The 18,248-nt window shown below is 42.2% G+C and overlaps 3 protein-coding genes across 3 annotated transcripts in view; 2 read left to right on the forward strand and 1 right to left on the reverse strand.

The window, feature by feature from the left end:
- The window catches only part of SARC_04955 (hypothetical protein), a gene marked incomplete at its 5' end in the record, with an annotated part of 16,225 nt that extends 13,583 nt beyond the window's left edge, over nt 1-2,642 (forward strand). Inside the window, 3 exons of the mRNA XM_014301194.1 lie at nt 177-488; nt 1,176-1,330; nt 1,853-2,642. Coding sequence (XP_014156669.1) covers nt 177-488; nt 1,176-1,330; nt 1,853-2,528 — 1,143 coding nt within the window. The 3' untranslated portion in view covers nt 2,529-2,642. The remainder of the gene's footprint in view (nt 1-176; nt 489-1,175; nt 1,331-1,852) is intronic.
- Nucleotides 2,643-7,813: 5,171 nt separating this feature from the next.
- Nucleotides 7,814-9,788, forward strand: SARC_04956 (hypothetical protein). The gene has a single exon (XM_014301195.1). It carries the CDS (start codon nt 7,946-7,948, stop codon nt 9,644-9,646), a length of 1,701 nt encoding a protein of 566 aa, XP_014156670.1. The 5' UTR covers nt 7,814-7,945; the 3' UTR covers nt 9,647-9,788.
- Nucleotides 9,789-10,197: 409 nt separating this feature from the next.
- Nucleotides 10,198-17,136, reverse strand: SARC_04957 (hypothetical protein). The gene is made up of 6 exons (XM_014301196.1): nt 16,846-17,136; nt 14,708-14,916; nt 13,172-13,269; nt 12,562-12,729; nt 11,426-11,548; nt 10,198-10,352 (listed from the first exon to the last, which is right to left on the reverse strand). The coding sequence occupies exons 1-6, from the start codon at nt 16,948-16,950 to the stop codon at nt 10,279-10,281; spliced, it is 777 nt and encodes a 258-aa protein (XP_014156671.1). The 5' UTR covers nt 16,951-17,136; the 3' UTR covers nt 10,198-10,278.
- Between the last annotated feature and the right edge of the window lie 1,112 nt (nt 17,137-18,248).

The raw sequence follows: 18,248 nt of genomic DNA on the forward strand, positions 1-18,248 counted from the left end.
TAGTATTAGATCAATCACAACGCAGAACAATAGTATTAGATCAATCACAACACAGATCAATAGTATTAGATCAATCACAACGCACAGAGACCACATCGATACCAGCACCTTCATTACAATTCTTCACGTGGCCGTCTCTGACCCGTTTCTTATCGGTCCCATCAATTACCGTGCAGCTGGTGAGTGCAGTCGAAAGCCAGATCTACAACGCGTTGACCGATGCGCTGCGTGTGTGCGAAGACAAACTCCAGGGTACAGTTAACGAGGAGACAAGCACCACCCAATCCCTCCAGGGGACAATTAAAGAGGACGCAAGCAGCACCTCATCCCTCCCGGGGACAATTAAAGAGGACGCAAGCACCACCAAATCCCTCCAGGAGACAATTAAAGAGGACGCAAGCACCACCAATTCCCCATACACCGTCTACAGCGAATCAGTGCGAGCGCTGTTATCCGAACCCGAGGCTCAGCTATTCCGCATTGGCTTTGTAAGTGGGTTGGTGTTGTGTGCATGCCTATTCACGTGGTTGGTGTGTGTGCATGCCTATTCACGTGGTTGGTGTTGTGTGCACACCTATTCACGTGGTTGGTGTTGTTGCACGCGTGGTAGGTAGAATGTTCGTTTATTGGTGTGTATGTATCTCCTTGTATGCCTGCTGATCGGTCTGTATTTGTGCACGCGTGGTAGGTAGAATGTTCGTTTATTGGTGTGTATGTAGCTCCCTGTATGCCTGCTGGCTGATCGATACCCCATACGGATTTGTGTAACAGAGTGGATAACATACATCTATCCATGGACATTGACAGCCCTCCAGTCCCGGGGCTTAGAACATCATCTGTGACCTCTAGGTGCACAGGTGCAGTACAAGACCGTCTTGCCATATGTATTTGATATCATATCTCGCCTAAGAATAGAGTGCTGTAGGTATTCACAAAGACACTCGCAGCGCATAAGTAACACTCACTTCTACAGACAATGCTCTCCGTCGTTCAGAGACGGGCGGGCGCATGGACATCTCAGCAGTCCCCTCAGACGCACACACTAGCCCCATAACCCTCCACCTCCTCGCAATCATGTCTTTCTTTCTTTCTTTGTTTATTCCGTGTTCAACGTTATAACGCGTATGCTCAAGCTTCGATTAATTAACACTCACTTCTACGTACACTGTGCACAGTCATCCAGAGACAGGGCCATGGACATCTCAGCCGTCCCTTCTGAAGCGAATGCAGATGCCATGTCGTCTGATGAGAACTTCGCATCACAATACGCAAACAAAATGGAGCTTGTCACAGGGGCTACGCCGAAGGTGCCGCCAGTCTATCTGGCCAGGTATGTTAACATGGGACTGTATAACTAGAAAACTATCCGATAGCTGTGATAAAGCATTCTTTTACAATATCTCATTTACAATATATATATATATATATATATATATATATATATATATATATATATATATATATATATATATATATATATATATATATATATATATATTGATCCACATATACGAAAATAATGATAGTCCGCAACGGTGTGTATGACAATGGCACTACGCCATTCCCTGGGTAGAAGTGTGTGTTCTGTTTATACACACGGTATCGTATCGCCACTACGCTCGTTAAGTTGAAGTCTTGGGCGTACAGTCTCCACCGAGCTACCGACTGGCAGGGCGGATGCACTGGACTTCTGTCTACACCAATGCTGTTATGCGCTTCTAATCTACTTGCAGACGCTTGCTTGCTTGATGCACACATCCACCTCGAGCGGATTGTCACATACCAAGTGAGGTGCATAGTTGTCGCTTGTTGCATCGTACTCACTTCCCATTCACCTTTGGACTGTCCTCAGGAACTGCGAAGAGGCTGTGGCCGAGAGTGTCGGCGTCAACAAAGTCGCCGCCCGCTTTTGCTTAGCCACGAATAAGATGGTGTACGTACGCAACACATTCGACTTCTCTGTAAGGCCCGACCGTGTAGTCTCAAAACAGACGGACAGAGCCAACAACGGCGGCAAACGCAGACGCACAGCCCTGTTCCCGTGCACCGATACGAATAGGAGTGGCAAGCGCAGCAAGAAGAGAAAGAACGATGCTTCAGATGGGCTTACGAGCAATGTATTGCACAAACGAGTGCGTGCCGATGGTAGTAAGTCGCGTGTGTTCGATGAGCGGTATCAGGCTAGTTTACGGCAGGCAAATGACGGATTTGGGGGGCGTGGGGATGTGAATACAGCCTTGCAGCTGCTGGGAAAGCTCGTGGACGCTAGTATGGAGGAACCCACGGGTGCAGAAGTACCCGGGAACGACGAGGGGCCAAGCACACACGAACAAGGGTCTAATAAAGAGTCTGACAATGGACCCAAAGAAGGATCTGTGCAAGATCACACGGGGGACGTAGCGGTTGAAAAGGCACTTGGGGCGGACAGAGCACATGACAGGGCACAGCAGGGCGAGGCTGCTAGGTCAATGGACTCAGGGGAGTCTGACTATGAGATGATACTTGCAGATGATGGGGATGATGATTAGTGGTGCCACGTGCGTCAAGCTATATGACCAAGCTGCACCTGTGTCCATTTATGTTATGTTTGATAGTCACTGCCTTGGCAAAAAAACCACAGTAGAGTATAATATTAAAATGGGTTTGATTCGAATGGTTGCTTGTTTCTCTCTCGGCAATTAATTGGTGCTTCATTATCTATAATTTGAACAGACTTTATGTTATTACCATGTATTATAGTGCAAGTCCAATTTAAATTGATTATATGCTAATTCCATGTATTATAATGAAAGTCCAATCAGAACAGACACTAAATACATGCTGTTTTGCTACACTTATGTAATAGCGATATCTAAGTGAGGAACACACGTATACTAGTAAGAAATACTGGCGAAGTACGCATATGCTAGTAATGAACACTGTCAGAGCATATATATACTAGTATTGAACAAATACTGGTTGTTGTGAGAAGCATGTGTAGATCAAATGGAGTGTAGGAAAGGGCAAAATCTCTAGATCGCAATTGCCACGAACTTTTTTAATTCTAAAGAATACAATCCATCATACAAATCCGATCAAGAAAGAGTGACCGAAGAATATGCAAATGCTAATATATTTTCCGCTTTGTCGATGATTGTTATACACACAGTTCTATGTCATAACTATAGTACATCATTGTATATAATTATAGGAGAAATTAACACGTTGTTCTTCGCGCCAAAATCTTGTCAGCATTGCAAGAAGGTTATATACACTGCCTATTTGCATTTCAAGCATAGACTAAAACATAGAAGGCACCATAGCTGTCTGTGAGCAGCAATGACTGAGCCATCAATCACAGCCTGTCTTCATATAGAAGCCGATAGTGTGTGCATGTTTATTTGTGAAAGTATGTCGAACCTTCCGTGCAGAAGAACACAATGACAAAGTCCCATGTTGACGACTGATTTAGTCCCACTCACACAGACATATCACAACATTGCTTAAAGGAGAGTAGCCATGACTGTGCTCCTAACTAAAAAGAGTCGTTGAACTTGATAGTTGATTATATCTAGTCTTGTTGGCATACAAAAACATGACAAAAGAAAAAAAGTTTTATGGAAACGTTTTAATACAAATTTGAGCACCTGACAATGATTTTAGGGTTCTGACGAATGAACCCAGGATAAATACTTTCACTCTTGTGTCAGTGTATATTCCTCACATTCTACTACTTTACAAATTAAAATCGTTTATATAGCACGTTAGACCTACAGAGATGGCCATAAGAATGACTTAGGATCGAGATTCTTGGGGTTGTTTTTTAAAGGTCGCGTATCAATCCGTCGACCAGTATAGTATCGTTGTGGCCACAGTCAAAAATTACCCCGCAGAGTGTATTTTATCACACAAGTTTGCAACATCATAGGCCGTAGCGGGTGTCTGATTGCTGGTATTCCTTCTAGAGTCATATTTTGTTGACAGGGTAGGTGCGAAGTACGTGTCAACGGGATAAATGTCGAATAGCTCAGATGTTTCTAACAGTGGGTCATTTTGAGGCTTTTGTATAAATAGTCACAGTCACACAAGTACTTTTTTAAAAAGCTGAATAATTGGGACGACACTTTCCAATCGTCCAGCAACGCTTGAAACCTACACTATAATTACCTCGGTGGACAAGCGCGTCCTTTGCGCGTCTCGTACCCCACGTTTAGGGTTTTACTCGAATACCCGTTATAAAGTGAGATAGTTAAAAGCATTTTGAGGGAGCCCGGGGCCAGTCATTTTGAGGCTTTTGTATAAATAGTCAGTCACACAAGTACTTTTTTAAAAAAAGATGTGAGAGAGAATAGTCGAACAGAGGTCAAAAAACTTCTAAAGGCAAAAAAGTGAAAACACTAAAACCGTGAAACCAGAAAGTGAAACACAGATATGTACATAGAAGAAAACAGTTGTACATACATAGTTACATACATACGGTGCATCATATTTTTTTAAACTTGTGAGTTGTGCCTTCTGCCCTTCTCACCCTTCTGCTGACCGTCATCGGCTCATCGCACTGATCATATATATGGTCGGTATGAAGCATTAAGTATACCCGGCATCACGGTATTCCAAAGTAGTCCAATGGGATATGACTGGAGTAAGAGGAAGGAGCAAAGGAATACTTGGTTGCTCATTGCTGGTATTCTACAATCCACTATTCGGATTCCTCGACCTTGCATAATCGCATTACGTCAAAGTCTCAAAGAGTGACAAAGACTCAAATGGTACATATTTACATACATAGTCTGTTTTTTGTGTAAATATAATTTTTGTCAAAATTTGGTATCACTATTCGCTACTGTACTAGAGAGAGTAGAGTCACTATGTACTATGTAGTATGTGGACTTCTTGTATCGTGTAGACTGAGAGCGAGTGTGTGAGAGTTCAGCTCACTGCTTAGGCCTCAAACCACCTCAAACCGTTTTATGTTAAAACGTTTATAAATCGAATAAACGTTTTCGTTCAACTTCTATTCCATAAACGGTCCTTTGTATGCTCACAGGTGTAGCTTTCGGGTCTAAACATTGAGGTGTGTACCATTTTGACGATACGAACTAGTCCTACAAAGTAACTTAGATAGGCCCTTTTGAACATATTATAACCGTTGTAACGTTTTAAAATTGAATAGATTTGCGAATACACTATACTTCTATTCCGCACCCCTATAACGTAATGAGCTTAGCCAGTGAGTGAGTGAGTGAGTTCAAAGTCAACACTCAGCAGGCTCAACTCTCCAAGAGAGTCAAGTCTAAGTACGCGTTTCCCCCGAATATCTATACTTCCATACTCGGGAGGCTGGCGATGAGAGGGAGGCTAGAGCTCTAGACCTAAGGAGTAAAGCGTATCTGTATTCTTCCCTCTTCATCTCTTCAGTCACTTTCTCTCTCGTCTCTCTCTCTCTCTAGAGTAGTCTCTCTAGTAGAGAGAGTCTCTACATACAGTCTACAGTCTGCAGTTTCTACTAAATCTACACTCTCGCTCATACAGTAACAGAGGCTCTGCCCTGCATCATATGGTCATTGGTCCAGAGTCCAGAGTTCTAGACTCCAGACTCCAGCAGCAGTGAACAGAGTCCAAAATACAGCACAAAAAACAAAAAACAAACTTGCGACGTAAACAAAATGCCAAAAAATTCAATGAGAAATTTTCAGACACTGTAAAAACAACTATTAACAATGAAACAATAAAACATGTCACAATACGGAATACACTGATTACATACATACAGACAATTTTGCCACTCGCAATCGCGCAAGCACACACAGAGAGAGAGAGTCACAAACCACTCACAGTCATAACTCAATGAACTCATAACAAGTCAAACTTCACAGACATACACACAGTCACACAGTCACATTGTCACAAGTCACAAGTCACAACCAGTTCTCAGAAAGCTGAGCGATAGTGAGCTGTCATCTGTCAGTGTCAAATGTCAGCCGACGAGGACTCGATACCCGAGAGATGAGGCTGAGGGCCAAGGGCCCGAAGTCCCGAACTTCCAAAGCGGCGAGGCGGGCCGGTCTTTCAATATCACAGGTGATCTCATCACACCAAATTGTTACACGTCAAGTGTCAAGTGTCAACACACAAGAAGTAGACAACTCATGGTGAGTCATGACTAATGACACAAGTACATTTATTAACTGACAACTGTCGAGACTCGAGAGTGACGAGACTCGATTCTCGAGTCTCGGACTCTCGGACTCTCGAGACTCGGAGTTAGAGTGAGAGTTGACAGCTATTTTGGTTTTAAAATAATAATAATGATGTCATGTTTCAAAAATAATTAACGTTTTTAAAATCAAAGATGAACTTTTTTTTATCGATTCTGTAGTACTGTTTCACATATTATAAATAATTAAATACTATTGTTTGGTACAATTTGTTTGTTTTCATTGGCTTTCGCTTAATATTTGGCCCAATATTTGTTAAAAATAGGGCAGACTATCAAGTATAGGTTTTCAAACAGTTGACAAATAATTTGTCCAAAAAGAAAAAAGTTAATGTATAACAAACGTTTATATTGTCAAAACAAATACGCTTTTAAAGCTTGACGCGTATTTGACGTACAATAATAAGTCGACAGACGAGTAACTCGAGTATTTATTTACATAAATACTTCCGAGTTCAGCAGTGAGTTCACACTGGTCTTTTTGTTGTTGGAAAAATTACACTTCACCGTTCACAGTTGTTCACACTTCATATATATATAGTTTTTCTTTCTTTTGTTTTTAATTGTATTCATTGTTTTTCTTTCATAAATAGGGTTGGAAAATAAATACCCCATTTAGTTTTTTATTTAGGCCTAAGTGTACCATGCTTTCAGATCGGAATTTTGTTTTGTTTTACAGTAAAAATAACAAAACAAATGGTTTTCATAAAAAGAAAGTTAAAAAAAACCCCAGAAGACCGGATGACCAGAGGGCGGAGGCGGAAGTCGAAAAGACGATACAAAACCTGTGAATTCTTTTATTTGTAGTATATATCTATTTGATAGAGTTGAACTTTGTCTGTGTTAAAAAAAAAGGGTTGACGAACAAAAATGAAAAAGACCAACAGCAGAATGTCATTTTATATATTTTATGAAAATATTTGTTTTAGAAGGCTATGATTTTTTATTATAAAAAAATAGTAGCTGTACATACATATGATAAAAATAAAATTTGTATATGTACAGTGAATAATATAAAAGAGTCCCATGCTCCCACTCTCCCAGGGGCCCCAGTCACCCAACGGGTCCCAACTCCCAAGTCCCAACTCTCCGAACATTCGAAATCCTATGTAACCTACCCCAGGAGTCCAGGGGTCAGAGTTGTCTCAGGCTCCCAAGTCCCAGCCTGGTGCCCTAGCCCGGCCCTAGCCCGGCAGCCCTCCACACTCCACAGGCCCACAGGGTGAGGCCGTGAGGGGGGGGTCAATACTCTTGATCTAGAGTTGCGATCTTACTCATTGTGACCCGCCAGGCGGAAGGCAACAATAACAACTGATATAAACATAGAGCAGCATTGTTTTCTATGTCGGGGAGTTGCAAATATTCACAGTATAGTGAGCTGTGAGTATACTATACATACATACATACATGCATTCATACTAGTACTCTAGATCTGTAAATACTTTAGTATATACCACTTCCCAAGTTCCATGGCTAAATCAGAAGTAATACATAGCTCTCCGTCGGTGTGGGACTGTGGATACGCCCACCCCGACCAAGTAAAAACCTCTTAAATTATTCCGTTTGTACTTTAATTTTGAAATTAGTCATTGTTTGTACATCTATATTTCGAGGTGGGTCGAGTGCAAAACGCGATTTGGGTGTTATATATGCTGGACCATTTCAAAGTGGAAAGTCAGTCGGTAAACAACAACCAAATTGAATCAATATCAATGCAAGCTTCACAGCATTGCTTTCACCACAATCTACATGAGCGACTTTGACATGTTTGGGACAGATCCTTCCTCATACACGCAACAAGCTCGGAGATCATTACGTTCAATTTTCGGAGACGAATTTCAATCAGATACTACTAAGCAACAACACAGCAACTCAGCATCACCATCACACGCGCAGAATATAGTTCCAGCGAAGAACACTATGGAATCGATGCAAAGCGCGGCAGGGTCTATGCCATGTATTCCGACCCCAGATAGCATATTCAATCCATTCAATAATCCATTCAATAATCGTACGTCAAGTACTGATATACCCCAAGTACCAATACAGAGTACTGCAATCCATCAGGAATCTTTCGACTTTGACAGCTTTGGTGCTCTGCAGCGCTTTGAGTTTATCAAAGGAGAAGAAACATGCACTGTACCACAGCGGCAGCAACACATTTCACTCCCACTTAACTATCAGATGTCCAAGGGTAACATAACTTCTGATACACACCAAAAAAGTGATGTTACCGTAGGCCCATATTCTAAACACCCGCGGAGGAGGGGTTCACGTTCAGATATGAGGAGTCACAGCGAAAATCATTCTCCGGTGTTACATATGAGAACTAGCAAGGGAGAACAACCCTCAATTGGCAACGCCAGCGGTTTCGGCTCTAAAGCCGGTTATAATGCTAGTGGTAACAATTTGGACGAAGACTCGCTGGAAGCATTCAACGCACTACAACTCAACTTCATAAGTACCATGCCCTCAGCGCAGCAGGCTAATTTCAATCCGGTGTCTTTTGACCTATCAGGTGCTGTTGCATCAAAACCACATGGGATCACTAGAAGCGTAAGCCTCAATCACACCGACAGTGCTGCTGGTAATGTGAATGTTAAGGGTGAGACACAAGTGGGCGAATTCTTGATATTGTCCACGGCAGCGTATTTGAATCAACAACAGTCCTGGATGGAACAATTACCGGGTTTACAAGAAAGCACCTTTCACAGCAATGGTGGAAGGATACACAACAACACTATTGACTGGAATGCTTATGAGTGGATAGAACAACAACTGAACCGCACAGACGAGACAATCAAAGCAGTTACGGAAAAGATGACTGCGATGGAATCTTCGAGTAATGCCATATCTCCTTCCGAATTGTCCCATGTGAGCGCTCAGGTTTCACATCGATCGGCTGACTTTTTATCTTCGCAAGGGAATCCCAATATCAGTTCACCTATCAGCGATCCACCTAGTGCGACAATACCATCTACCGAACAAATCTACCCACAGAGGGTGAATGTGCTTCAGAGGGCTAGTTCCGATGTTCGTTTCGCTGAGCTTCCTTTGGGGACCAAACCATCCACAACCGAAACACATTCGCGGGTGTCACAGCAACCGGCCGCACAACCGCTCACACACGCACCCTTGAATCGAATGCTCTCTGAATCTATTTCTAGTAGCAGAGGTCGTGGTATTGACCAATCAAAACCCAGCCATTCGCATGGCCCATATCGCAGCCAGAGTCTCACTAACCGGATCCCTGCACCCGTCTCTACCAAACGTGTGGGGCGCAAGGTCAAACCCAAGAAAGTGTGTTCCAACTGCAATGTAACGGCTTCCATGCTCTGGCGTAAGGGTCGGGATGGCAACTATTTGTGCAATGCATGTGGTCTATACGAGCGGGTTAACCACGCTCCTCGCCCGGAGATGCTGTTCAAAGAGAGTGAACAAAGATGGTGACCGTGGCTTCATTGTATAAAGTGCCGGTATGCTGTTAGACAACGTTCGGGTTCGCAGGGTGACTGGTTTCAACGGCTATTGCTTTGATTTTAAATTTGTTATAATCAATAGGAGAAAGAATTAAAGTTCCAACTTGTAACCGTTTTCACAGTTTTGTCCATTTTCGTTCACTACATGTATATTGCCAAATCTGATGGGTCGCCATGACAACATTATGCTGCAAATATAGCTTTGCATACTTCCACATGCACAACCCAATATGAGATGATCATTGCGTACAAATATAGTATTAAACACGCAATTGCAATGTAGTATGTGTTGACTCACAAATTCGGTTAAGGCGTTCCCTCGAGGCCGATCGATTCCATCAGTACAGGCCACTAGAACAGTTATGTGAGACAGATGCGCTTGAGCGATAAATAATTAGTCTTAAGAAGTTGGTATCAACATCGCCGTCAAATGAAGCCATACTGGTCAGTCGTCAGGACATACTGGTGCAATCCTGAGGGTAGTTCACGATAATAAAATGGGATGTCACCAGTAGCATATCAGCCCCATTACTATGCAACGCCTTCCAATACAAGTAAGTTCAATCTGCCGTATACCACTATAGTCGTACAAGGTTTGTCTGTTTATTTCTGTGCAGCTTGACGTCCTCTCCACATTCCGTGACATTCGGCGATGACTTTCTCCGCGTAGGCCTTATCTGATGTTACAAAGAGGTGTGCACGTGCGTGAATAGCCAAGCCAGTTGCTACAAAGATGTATGCACGTGCGTGAATAGCCATGCCAGTTGTCACAAAGAGGTGTACACGTACGTAAATAGCCATGCCAGTTGTTACAAAGATGTGTGCACGTGCGTGAATAGCCATGCCAATTGTTACAAAGATGTGTGCAGGTGCGTGAACAGCCATGCCAATTGTCGGATTAATGATTGCATTCCTACGACAAAACGACAAATGCAAGCGATTTGCTGTATACAATCGGTGTGTGTGTGTGTGCGTGCGTGAATAGCCATGCCAATTGTTACAAAGGTGTGTGCAGGTGCGTGAACAGCCATGCCAATTGTCGGATTAATGATTGCATTCCTACGACAAAACGACATAAGCAAGCGATTTGCTGTATACAATCGGTGTGTGCGTGTGCGTGTGTTTTGCGCTGGCCTAACACTCAACTCAGAGTACAAGAGGATATCAATATAACAGCGGATAGCAGATCCAACAATTTAGGTGACTTGCCTAAGAACACATCTGAGACACATGTGGGATATTGGAGTACCGCGCTATAATTGCGACCAAAGTACAGCCTGTACGACTATAAAGGCTCCGCAAATACACCCACGATATGTATACCAATGCATGTACACTACTACATACGCTGTGGCTATGATATTAAACCGTCAGACTCACCAACATGGGAAACCAGAAGAGGGTCTGCGGATATGTGACGATTGCGACACGAGAGGTGGATAATACCAATGTTGGACAGCTGAAAGCATGTGCTCGTGACCGGTTCAATTGGTAGTCTCGACGAGTATATATACTACCACTGATAAGTGTTACACTACAAAGTACAACTACAACTACTACTCATAACAGTGCAAACAGACACCCCCGCGGAATGGTACAACCCCACATGCAGTACATCTTCATCCGAACGAAACATCAATGTGTATACTACACTCTGTGCTTCTTAGCGAACAAAAGCTGGACTTTCACATCGATAGGCTCACACTAGCCCCCACAAACAACACAGACACAGACACACGGGTAGGCATACCTTTCGCAATACCGTCGAAGGCGTATCTGTTCTGTGGTTTGCCGTCCACTATCTTGTAGTCTCTGTACCATTCCATAATTGATTTGACTACACCAGGACACTGCTCTTCAACGTCATCAATATCTGCGGGGTGCACAGTCCGGTGGTATATGGTGGTAGGTAGGAAGAAGGCAGATTAGCTATCATGAGACGTATATATAACGATTAATTGGTCTGCAGATAAGTGCTACGAGAAGTAGGTAAAAACCAAACAAGTGGTTGGGGATAATAATAGAACCAGGCATACATCAAGTATATTAATACAGCGAGACACTCAACCAGCTGAACAGTGCACGCCTCAGTGCATGCACAATGCACAAACACGTCACTTAGACAGCGTTAAATGGTCTGCAGATATAAGTGCTACGAGAAGTAGATGATGACCAAATAAGTGTATATGGATATTTATAGAACAGACATATGTCAAAGATATCAATACAACGGCCACACACAACAGTGCACGCCCTAGTGCATGCACAGAGGGGCTGCATTGAGCTGGGCAGAACTTAACTATTGGCAAACGATAGCTCGAGCATGGAGGGCGACGTCCACGATTGAACATGGACACTAACAGACACACGCATATGTATACCTTCCTACACTAACACACACACACGCTTATGTATACCTACCTACACTGACACACACACATGCATATGTACACCTACCTACACACACACACGCATATGTATACCTACCTACACTAACACACACACACGCATATGTATACCTACCTACTCCGCATAGGCACATGTGAGCATGTAATATAGGACATGCAAATGCATGCACACGCACACATTCAAAGTTGCAAGCGTGTTGAGCATGGATATCGACACGGATCCCGATCAGCAGAGATGCGGACTGGGGGTCGTTGTTGTTGTATTGTACATCATATGCATGTTCACTCACCAACAACACTCGCAAGTCATATACGTACCCAGCATAGTTAGTATAGAACCATGCCGAAGAAGAATTTGCAGATATTAAGTACCATACACAAGGTTTTGCCACATACTTAGCGTGTAGGGTTTTGCCAAATACTTACCGTGTAGGGTTTTGTTAAACACTTAGCGTAAAGGTTTTTGCCAAACACTTACCGTGTAGGGTTTTGGCCAGTGGATCGTCGTGGTTGATGCAGAGTACCTTCCAGTCACACTCGCCCTCGTCTATAAGCCCCAGCACTCCCAACACCTTCACCTGTGAGACGGTGCCCATGCTCTGGGGCATGGAGCCAATGTCAATGATATCCAGAGGGTCATTGTCACCTGTTGTGGGGGGTGGTAGTAGTACACAGGCGTAGGTGTGGGGGTGTTAGTAGGTAAGGGGAAGGGAAGTGCCGTTGGGATGGACATACCGAGCCCCGAGGTGCGTCCACTAACTTCGAGTCGCGGGATGGAGCCTATACTGAGTTACAATGACAAGTAATATATATGTATATGTATGTATGTATATATATATATATATATATATGTATATGTATATATATATACATATATATATATCTCCGGTGTATGTGCCTTCGTACGTGATCAATCGCGTCTGACCTGTATCATAAACCCATATTAAAAGGATACTGCGAGATACACACTGGTTTACCCTGACACGTAACTGCCATACTCTTATTACTAACTATCACATATAAACATATTGACAAGATGCTATAAGACGCAAACTGGTTCCTCTAATGCCCATTGACCAAAGACATGCCTGGTAGGTTTTCGGCATCCTCCACTTTATGCTCCGGGTCCTCCCATGTCTGCGGCAGGGCACCATAGTTGTACAGCACATTACCGTGGGTTAAAAACCTGTGCACACGTCCATATCAAGTCAATGGAAGGTATGTATCACGGAACGGGAGGGATAGAAGCTTATGCACACGTCCATATCAAGCCATTGGAAGGTATGTATCACGGAACGTCAGTAGGGCGTGCGCAAGCGATATAGGATAGTAGGTCATAACCACTATGCATATGCAGATGTCAGTACTAGAATACGGCCATGCGATGTGCATCGGTTTATCTATGCCTTGGAGATATGGACACTAACGTAGGACTGGAGAGATCCATCCAGCCCACTCCGCGCCACAGACACAGAGAGATATCGTTGTATACAGCGAATACAAGCCTAAACAAAAAGCAAATATAACAAAGAATAGAATATAAGCCTAAACCTGAAGCGAACATAACAAAGAATAGAATATAAGCCTAAGCCTAAAGCGAATATAACAAAGAATAGAATACAAGCATCGGAATACACATCTGCATCTATTCCTTAACAAAGAATAGAGGCAACCGGCTGTACCTCGACCGTCTCCACTACACGGCTTCTGAATACGACCACACCATCCACACGCCCCACAGACACCACAATGCACAGGCAACTCGCAATGGAGTGTACAAGTGGCTACTGAAAGCAAGACACACACACACGTAGCTCTACACTTGCGATCGATTGGAGGCCACGGTCCCATCTACAGCTACAACCCTACATACAACCATGGTCCCATCTACAGCTATAACCCTATCTACGACCATGGTCCCATCTACAGCTATAACCCTATCTACAGCCATGGTCCCATCTACAGCTATAACCCTATATGCAGCCATAGCCCCATCTACAGCTATCACCCTATTTACAGCCATGGCCCCATCTACAGCTATAACCCTATTTACAGCCATGGCCCCATCTACAGCTACAACCCTATTTACAGCCATAGTCCCATCTACAGCTATAACCCTATTTACAGCCATAATCCCATCTACAGCTATAATCCTATTTACAGCCATGGCCCCATCTACAGCTACAACCCTATTTACAGCCATAGTCCCATCTACAGCTACAACCCTATTTACAGCCATAGTCCCATCTACAGCTATAACCCTATTTACAGCCATAGCCCCATCTGCAGCCATAGTCCCATCTACAGCTATAGCCGTATTTACAGTCATAGCCCCATCTACAGCTATAACCCTATTTTCAGCCATAGTCCCATTTACAGCTATAACCCTATCTACAGCCATAGCCCCACTTACAGCCATAGTCCCATCTACAGCTATAACCCCACCTACAGCCATAGTCCCATCTACAGCTATAACCCTATTTACAGCTATAGCCCCATCTGCAGCCATAGCATCTACAGCTATAACCCTATTTACAGCCATAGTCTCATCTACAGCTATAACCCTATTTACAGCCATAGCCCCATCTACAGCTACAACTGGCTCATACTCTCCCCCCCCGTACCTGGGCTTGCCGTTCTTGTAGTCCTGCACAATGGGGTTGTAGTCCTTGTCCGTGCATATCTCCATCTTAGCGTTGGTGCCCTTGGGTATCTCCGTGACCATGTTGTACAGGCCCTCTGTTGAGCTGAGCGGTATATCGTGCCATGGTGAGATGGGCTTACCCTCTCTCTCGAACATTAGATTGGCTGTCTCACCCGGTGCGGCGGTGTTCTGAGGTGTTTCCGGGGGGATGGAAAACGTTAAGAATCAAAGGGTAGTACGTGTCTGTAGGCAAGGCGTACGGTAGTAGGTACAGTGCACTGTGTGGATCGCAATCGTCTCTACACACGACTGAACCACTGGCTATAATGAAGATAGGAGAGGTCTTGCTAATGCCGTTGGTGTGGTACGATGCCAGACTACAAAATAATCTATACTATTAACATACGCATGTATCAAGAAGAGCATGTATATAACTTAAAAATATCAACATAAGAATGGATATAACTTATACTATCAATATAAGCATGTATCAACATGAGCATGTATATAACTTATACTATCAACATAAACATGTATCAGTATAAGCATGTGTATAACTTATACTATCAACATAAGCATGTATCAGTATAAGCATGTGTATAACTTATACTATCAACATAAGCATTTATCAACATAAGCATGTATATAACTTATACTACCAACACTATTAAAGAAATATATATGAATTTTCCAGTAGTGTATTCTGAATTATAAAAAAAAAGTACAACCCATCAAACACATGTGGGTTTCACATATACAGTCTATAAAAGATACATGTAAATTGATCAACATATAAACATAGATTATTCATGGACAACGAATAAACAAACACACACACACACACATATATATATATATATATGCACAGACATACAAACAATTGGTATATATGTATATATATTAATATAAGAGTAAAAAATATGCTTACATTGCAATACATGTATGCATATATACACACGAAATACACCTACATCAATACAAATATATATGCATATTTGTATTTAAGAACAATCACACACGGACACACGCACACACACATATATATGTATATATTATATTCTATACACACACACATATATATATATATATATATATTCTATACACACACGCACTTACAAACGTAAAGACATATAAATACTTGCATATTATTTTGTTTGTATATATATATCTATATAAATATAATTTATATACATCTATTTATATATACTATATTACTATAATCCATTATCATGCACAGAAAACTTCTGAGTTATCAACAACTTTCAACGATCTACACGAAAACATATATGGTTCATTTTTCAGGTCAAAACTATTAGAACGTCAAATAAACTCAGGGGTCAGTAAACTACTACAGTCAAGCGCTGCACCACTCCCAATGTAGTAGCCTAACTATTACATATGTATGTCAGTGGTTGTCTTGCTTATGATTGTGTGCACTAACGTGTATGTGACCTCTTTGGGACGTCTTGGGTTTAAGTTATAGAGATGATATCAGACGCAGAATCGCAAGACATGCTGTTTGCACATATTTCAATATGGACGTGTACAGGGGTTTTGCATTAACCATTTAACTTACAGTCAAATACAAATCTGACCCATACCCACGTCTCATGCTATCGCCATATGCTACTCTTGCACACACATGAACTCGTTTGTGGCTTCTATGGATTTCCGATCTTTTAGCTCAAAGCACGGACTTCGTCAAATGCGTAATTCATACTATTTCATAAGTTGCATTTATGTATTTGTTATACCGACATGCACATGAGTTCGCAAATTTCGGGTCTATTCTTCCAACACACATCCGATACATACTTGAAATCGCATACACTCTTTGTATGCTGTGATTGTAGACTATATCGACACGGTAACATAGCTGAATGTATTCCCAAATACGCAAGGCTAATTCGCCTTGTATGTGATCGACGCAAAAGATTCCCCTGATACTAATTTTATTCTATTGTCGTCATCGCAATAGTTCATTGTATGCCTGAACTTGCATTACTAAACTCAGACCTGACGCATACGCACATCAGAAACTGTCTCCATATGCTGCACGTGTACATCATATCGACACGCAAAAGTATTCCAAACCACGAGAATGTATGTCTATCTTACCTTGAAGGCGATTGACGTCAATGTTCGCGCTGTGAGACCTCTGTGCACACTCCATCGAGTGGAACGGCTCATCCGCCCTAGGCGTGTTAGCGTTGTGGCAAGCATAGTAAGTCACAGAAATATTTGTAGCAGGTGAGTGTGGATATGAATTGGGTTCAGGTTACAGTACAATACTATATTGTATATTGTATAGAGTTTACCAAAAGTGTTCTATTTGAGCTACTGTAGGTTCTGTATACCCAGAGAGAGAGATTGAGAGAGAGTGCGTGTCAATTCGGATTGCACCTTTGCAGTAAACGTTTAATGTAAACGCAAAAATATAAGTGACTGATTTTATACGGTTGAACGTAAAAAAAATTAAACTGCTCACTCGAGAAGTACACGCAGTTGAAATCTCGATGGTACTATTTATAGGATAAACGTTTAGCTTTAACGCTATACAACAATTGTCAATTTGACATCAGACCGTTTTAACGAGAACGGGACGAGGTTTATTCAGCCCTCCCACTGTCCCCACTTGCCACCAGAGCATTTGTTGAGTTGTATTGACATCATGCCCTGACACTTGCACTATATATGGAAGCGTATTCGCGTGTACAGTACATAATACATATATCCTACAAATACATACAGAACCTGGTACCAACACAGCCGGACGGGTTTATTGGTTCGGTGGAGAACTGGAGAGTGGAGAGTGTAGACTCTACCAGAGAAAAGAAAGCTATGTACCGAACTGAAGATGTATGACGGAATAATCGTTCTACAAGGAGATTGTTTCGCGCTGTTTCGCTAATATCTCTCTGCATATGAATTTAAACTCTATGTTTACTTGGTACCGATTATTTTTTTTATCAAAAACAAGAAGTTAAAAAAAAAGTATTTAACTTTCCCAGTGACTGCAAGCTTTGACATGGGCTCAAGTGGTGGTTGTGTTTTATCTTTATTTTTCACGTTTCTACTAATCTATTCGATCTTGAAAGCAAAGTACAAGAGGTAACAACCTAAGCAACACACACGAAGTGAATTGTGCCGGCAACTATGTCCTACTACGATCCGAATGCGCATATGGATAATCAGCAGCAAGGCCGTGGCGGATTCCAAGTATGTGTAAGCGTCATATTAAACCCTAGTAGGTTTGTAGTATGTGTATAGTCGTAAGTTACAAAGAATAGGGTTATATCAAATATTTAACAAGGTATAGACTATCTCCTAGACATACACACAACGCACACACACACACATATATATACAAATATACCTACATACACACGCACACATACACTCTTATATACATACACTTGGTGTGTGTGTACATATACACAGTCACACACACGCCGCGTATATATATATATATATAAATATATGTATATATGTACATAACCACACACACGCATATATATATA

Source organism: Sphaeroforma arctica (genome assembly GCF_001186125.1).
Source record: "Sphaeroforma arctica JP610 unplaced genomic scaffold supercont1.298, whole genome shotgun sequence".
Taxonomy (NCBI): Eukaryota; class Ichthyosporea; order Ichthyophonida; genus Sphaeroforma; species Sphaeroforma arctica.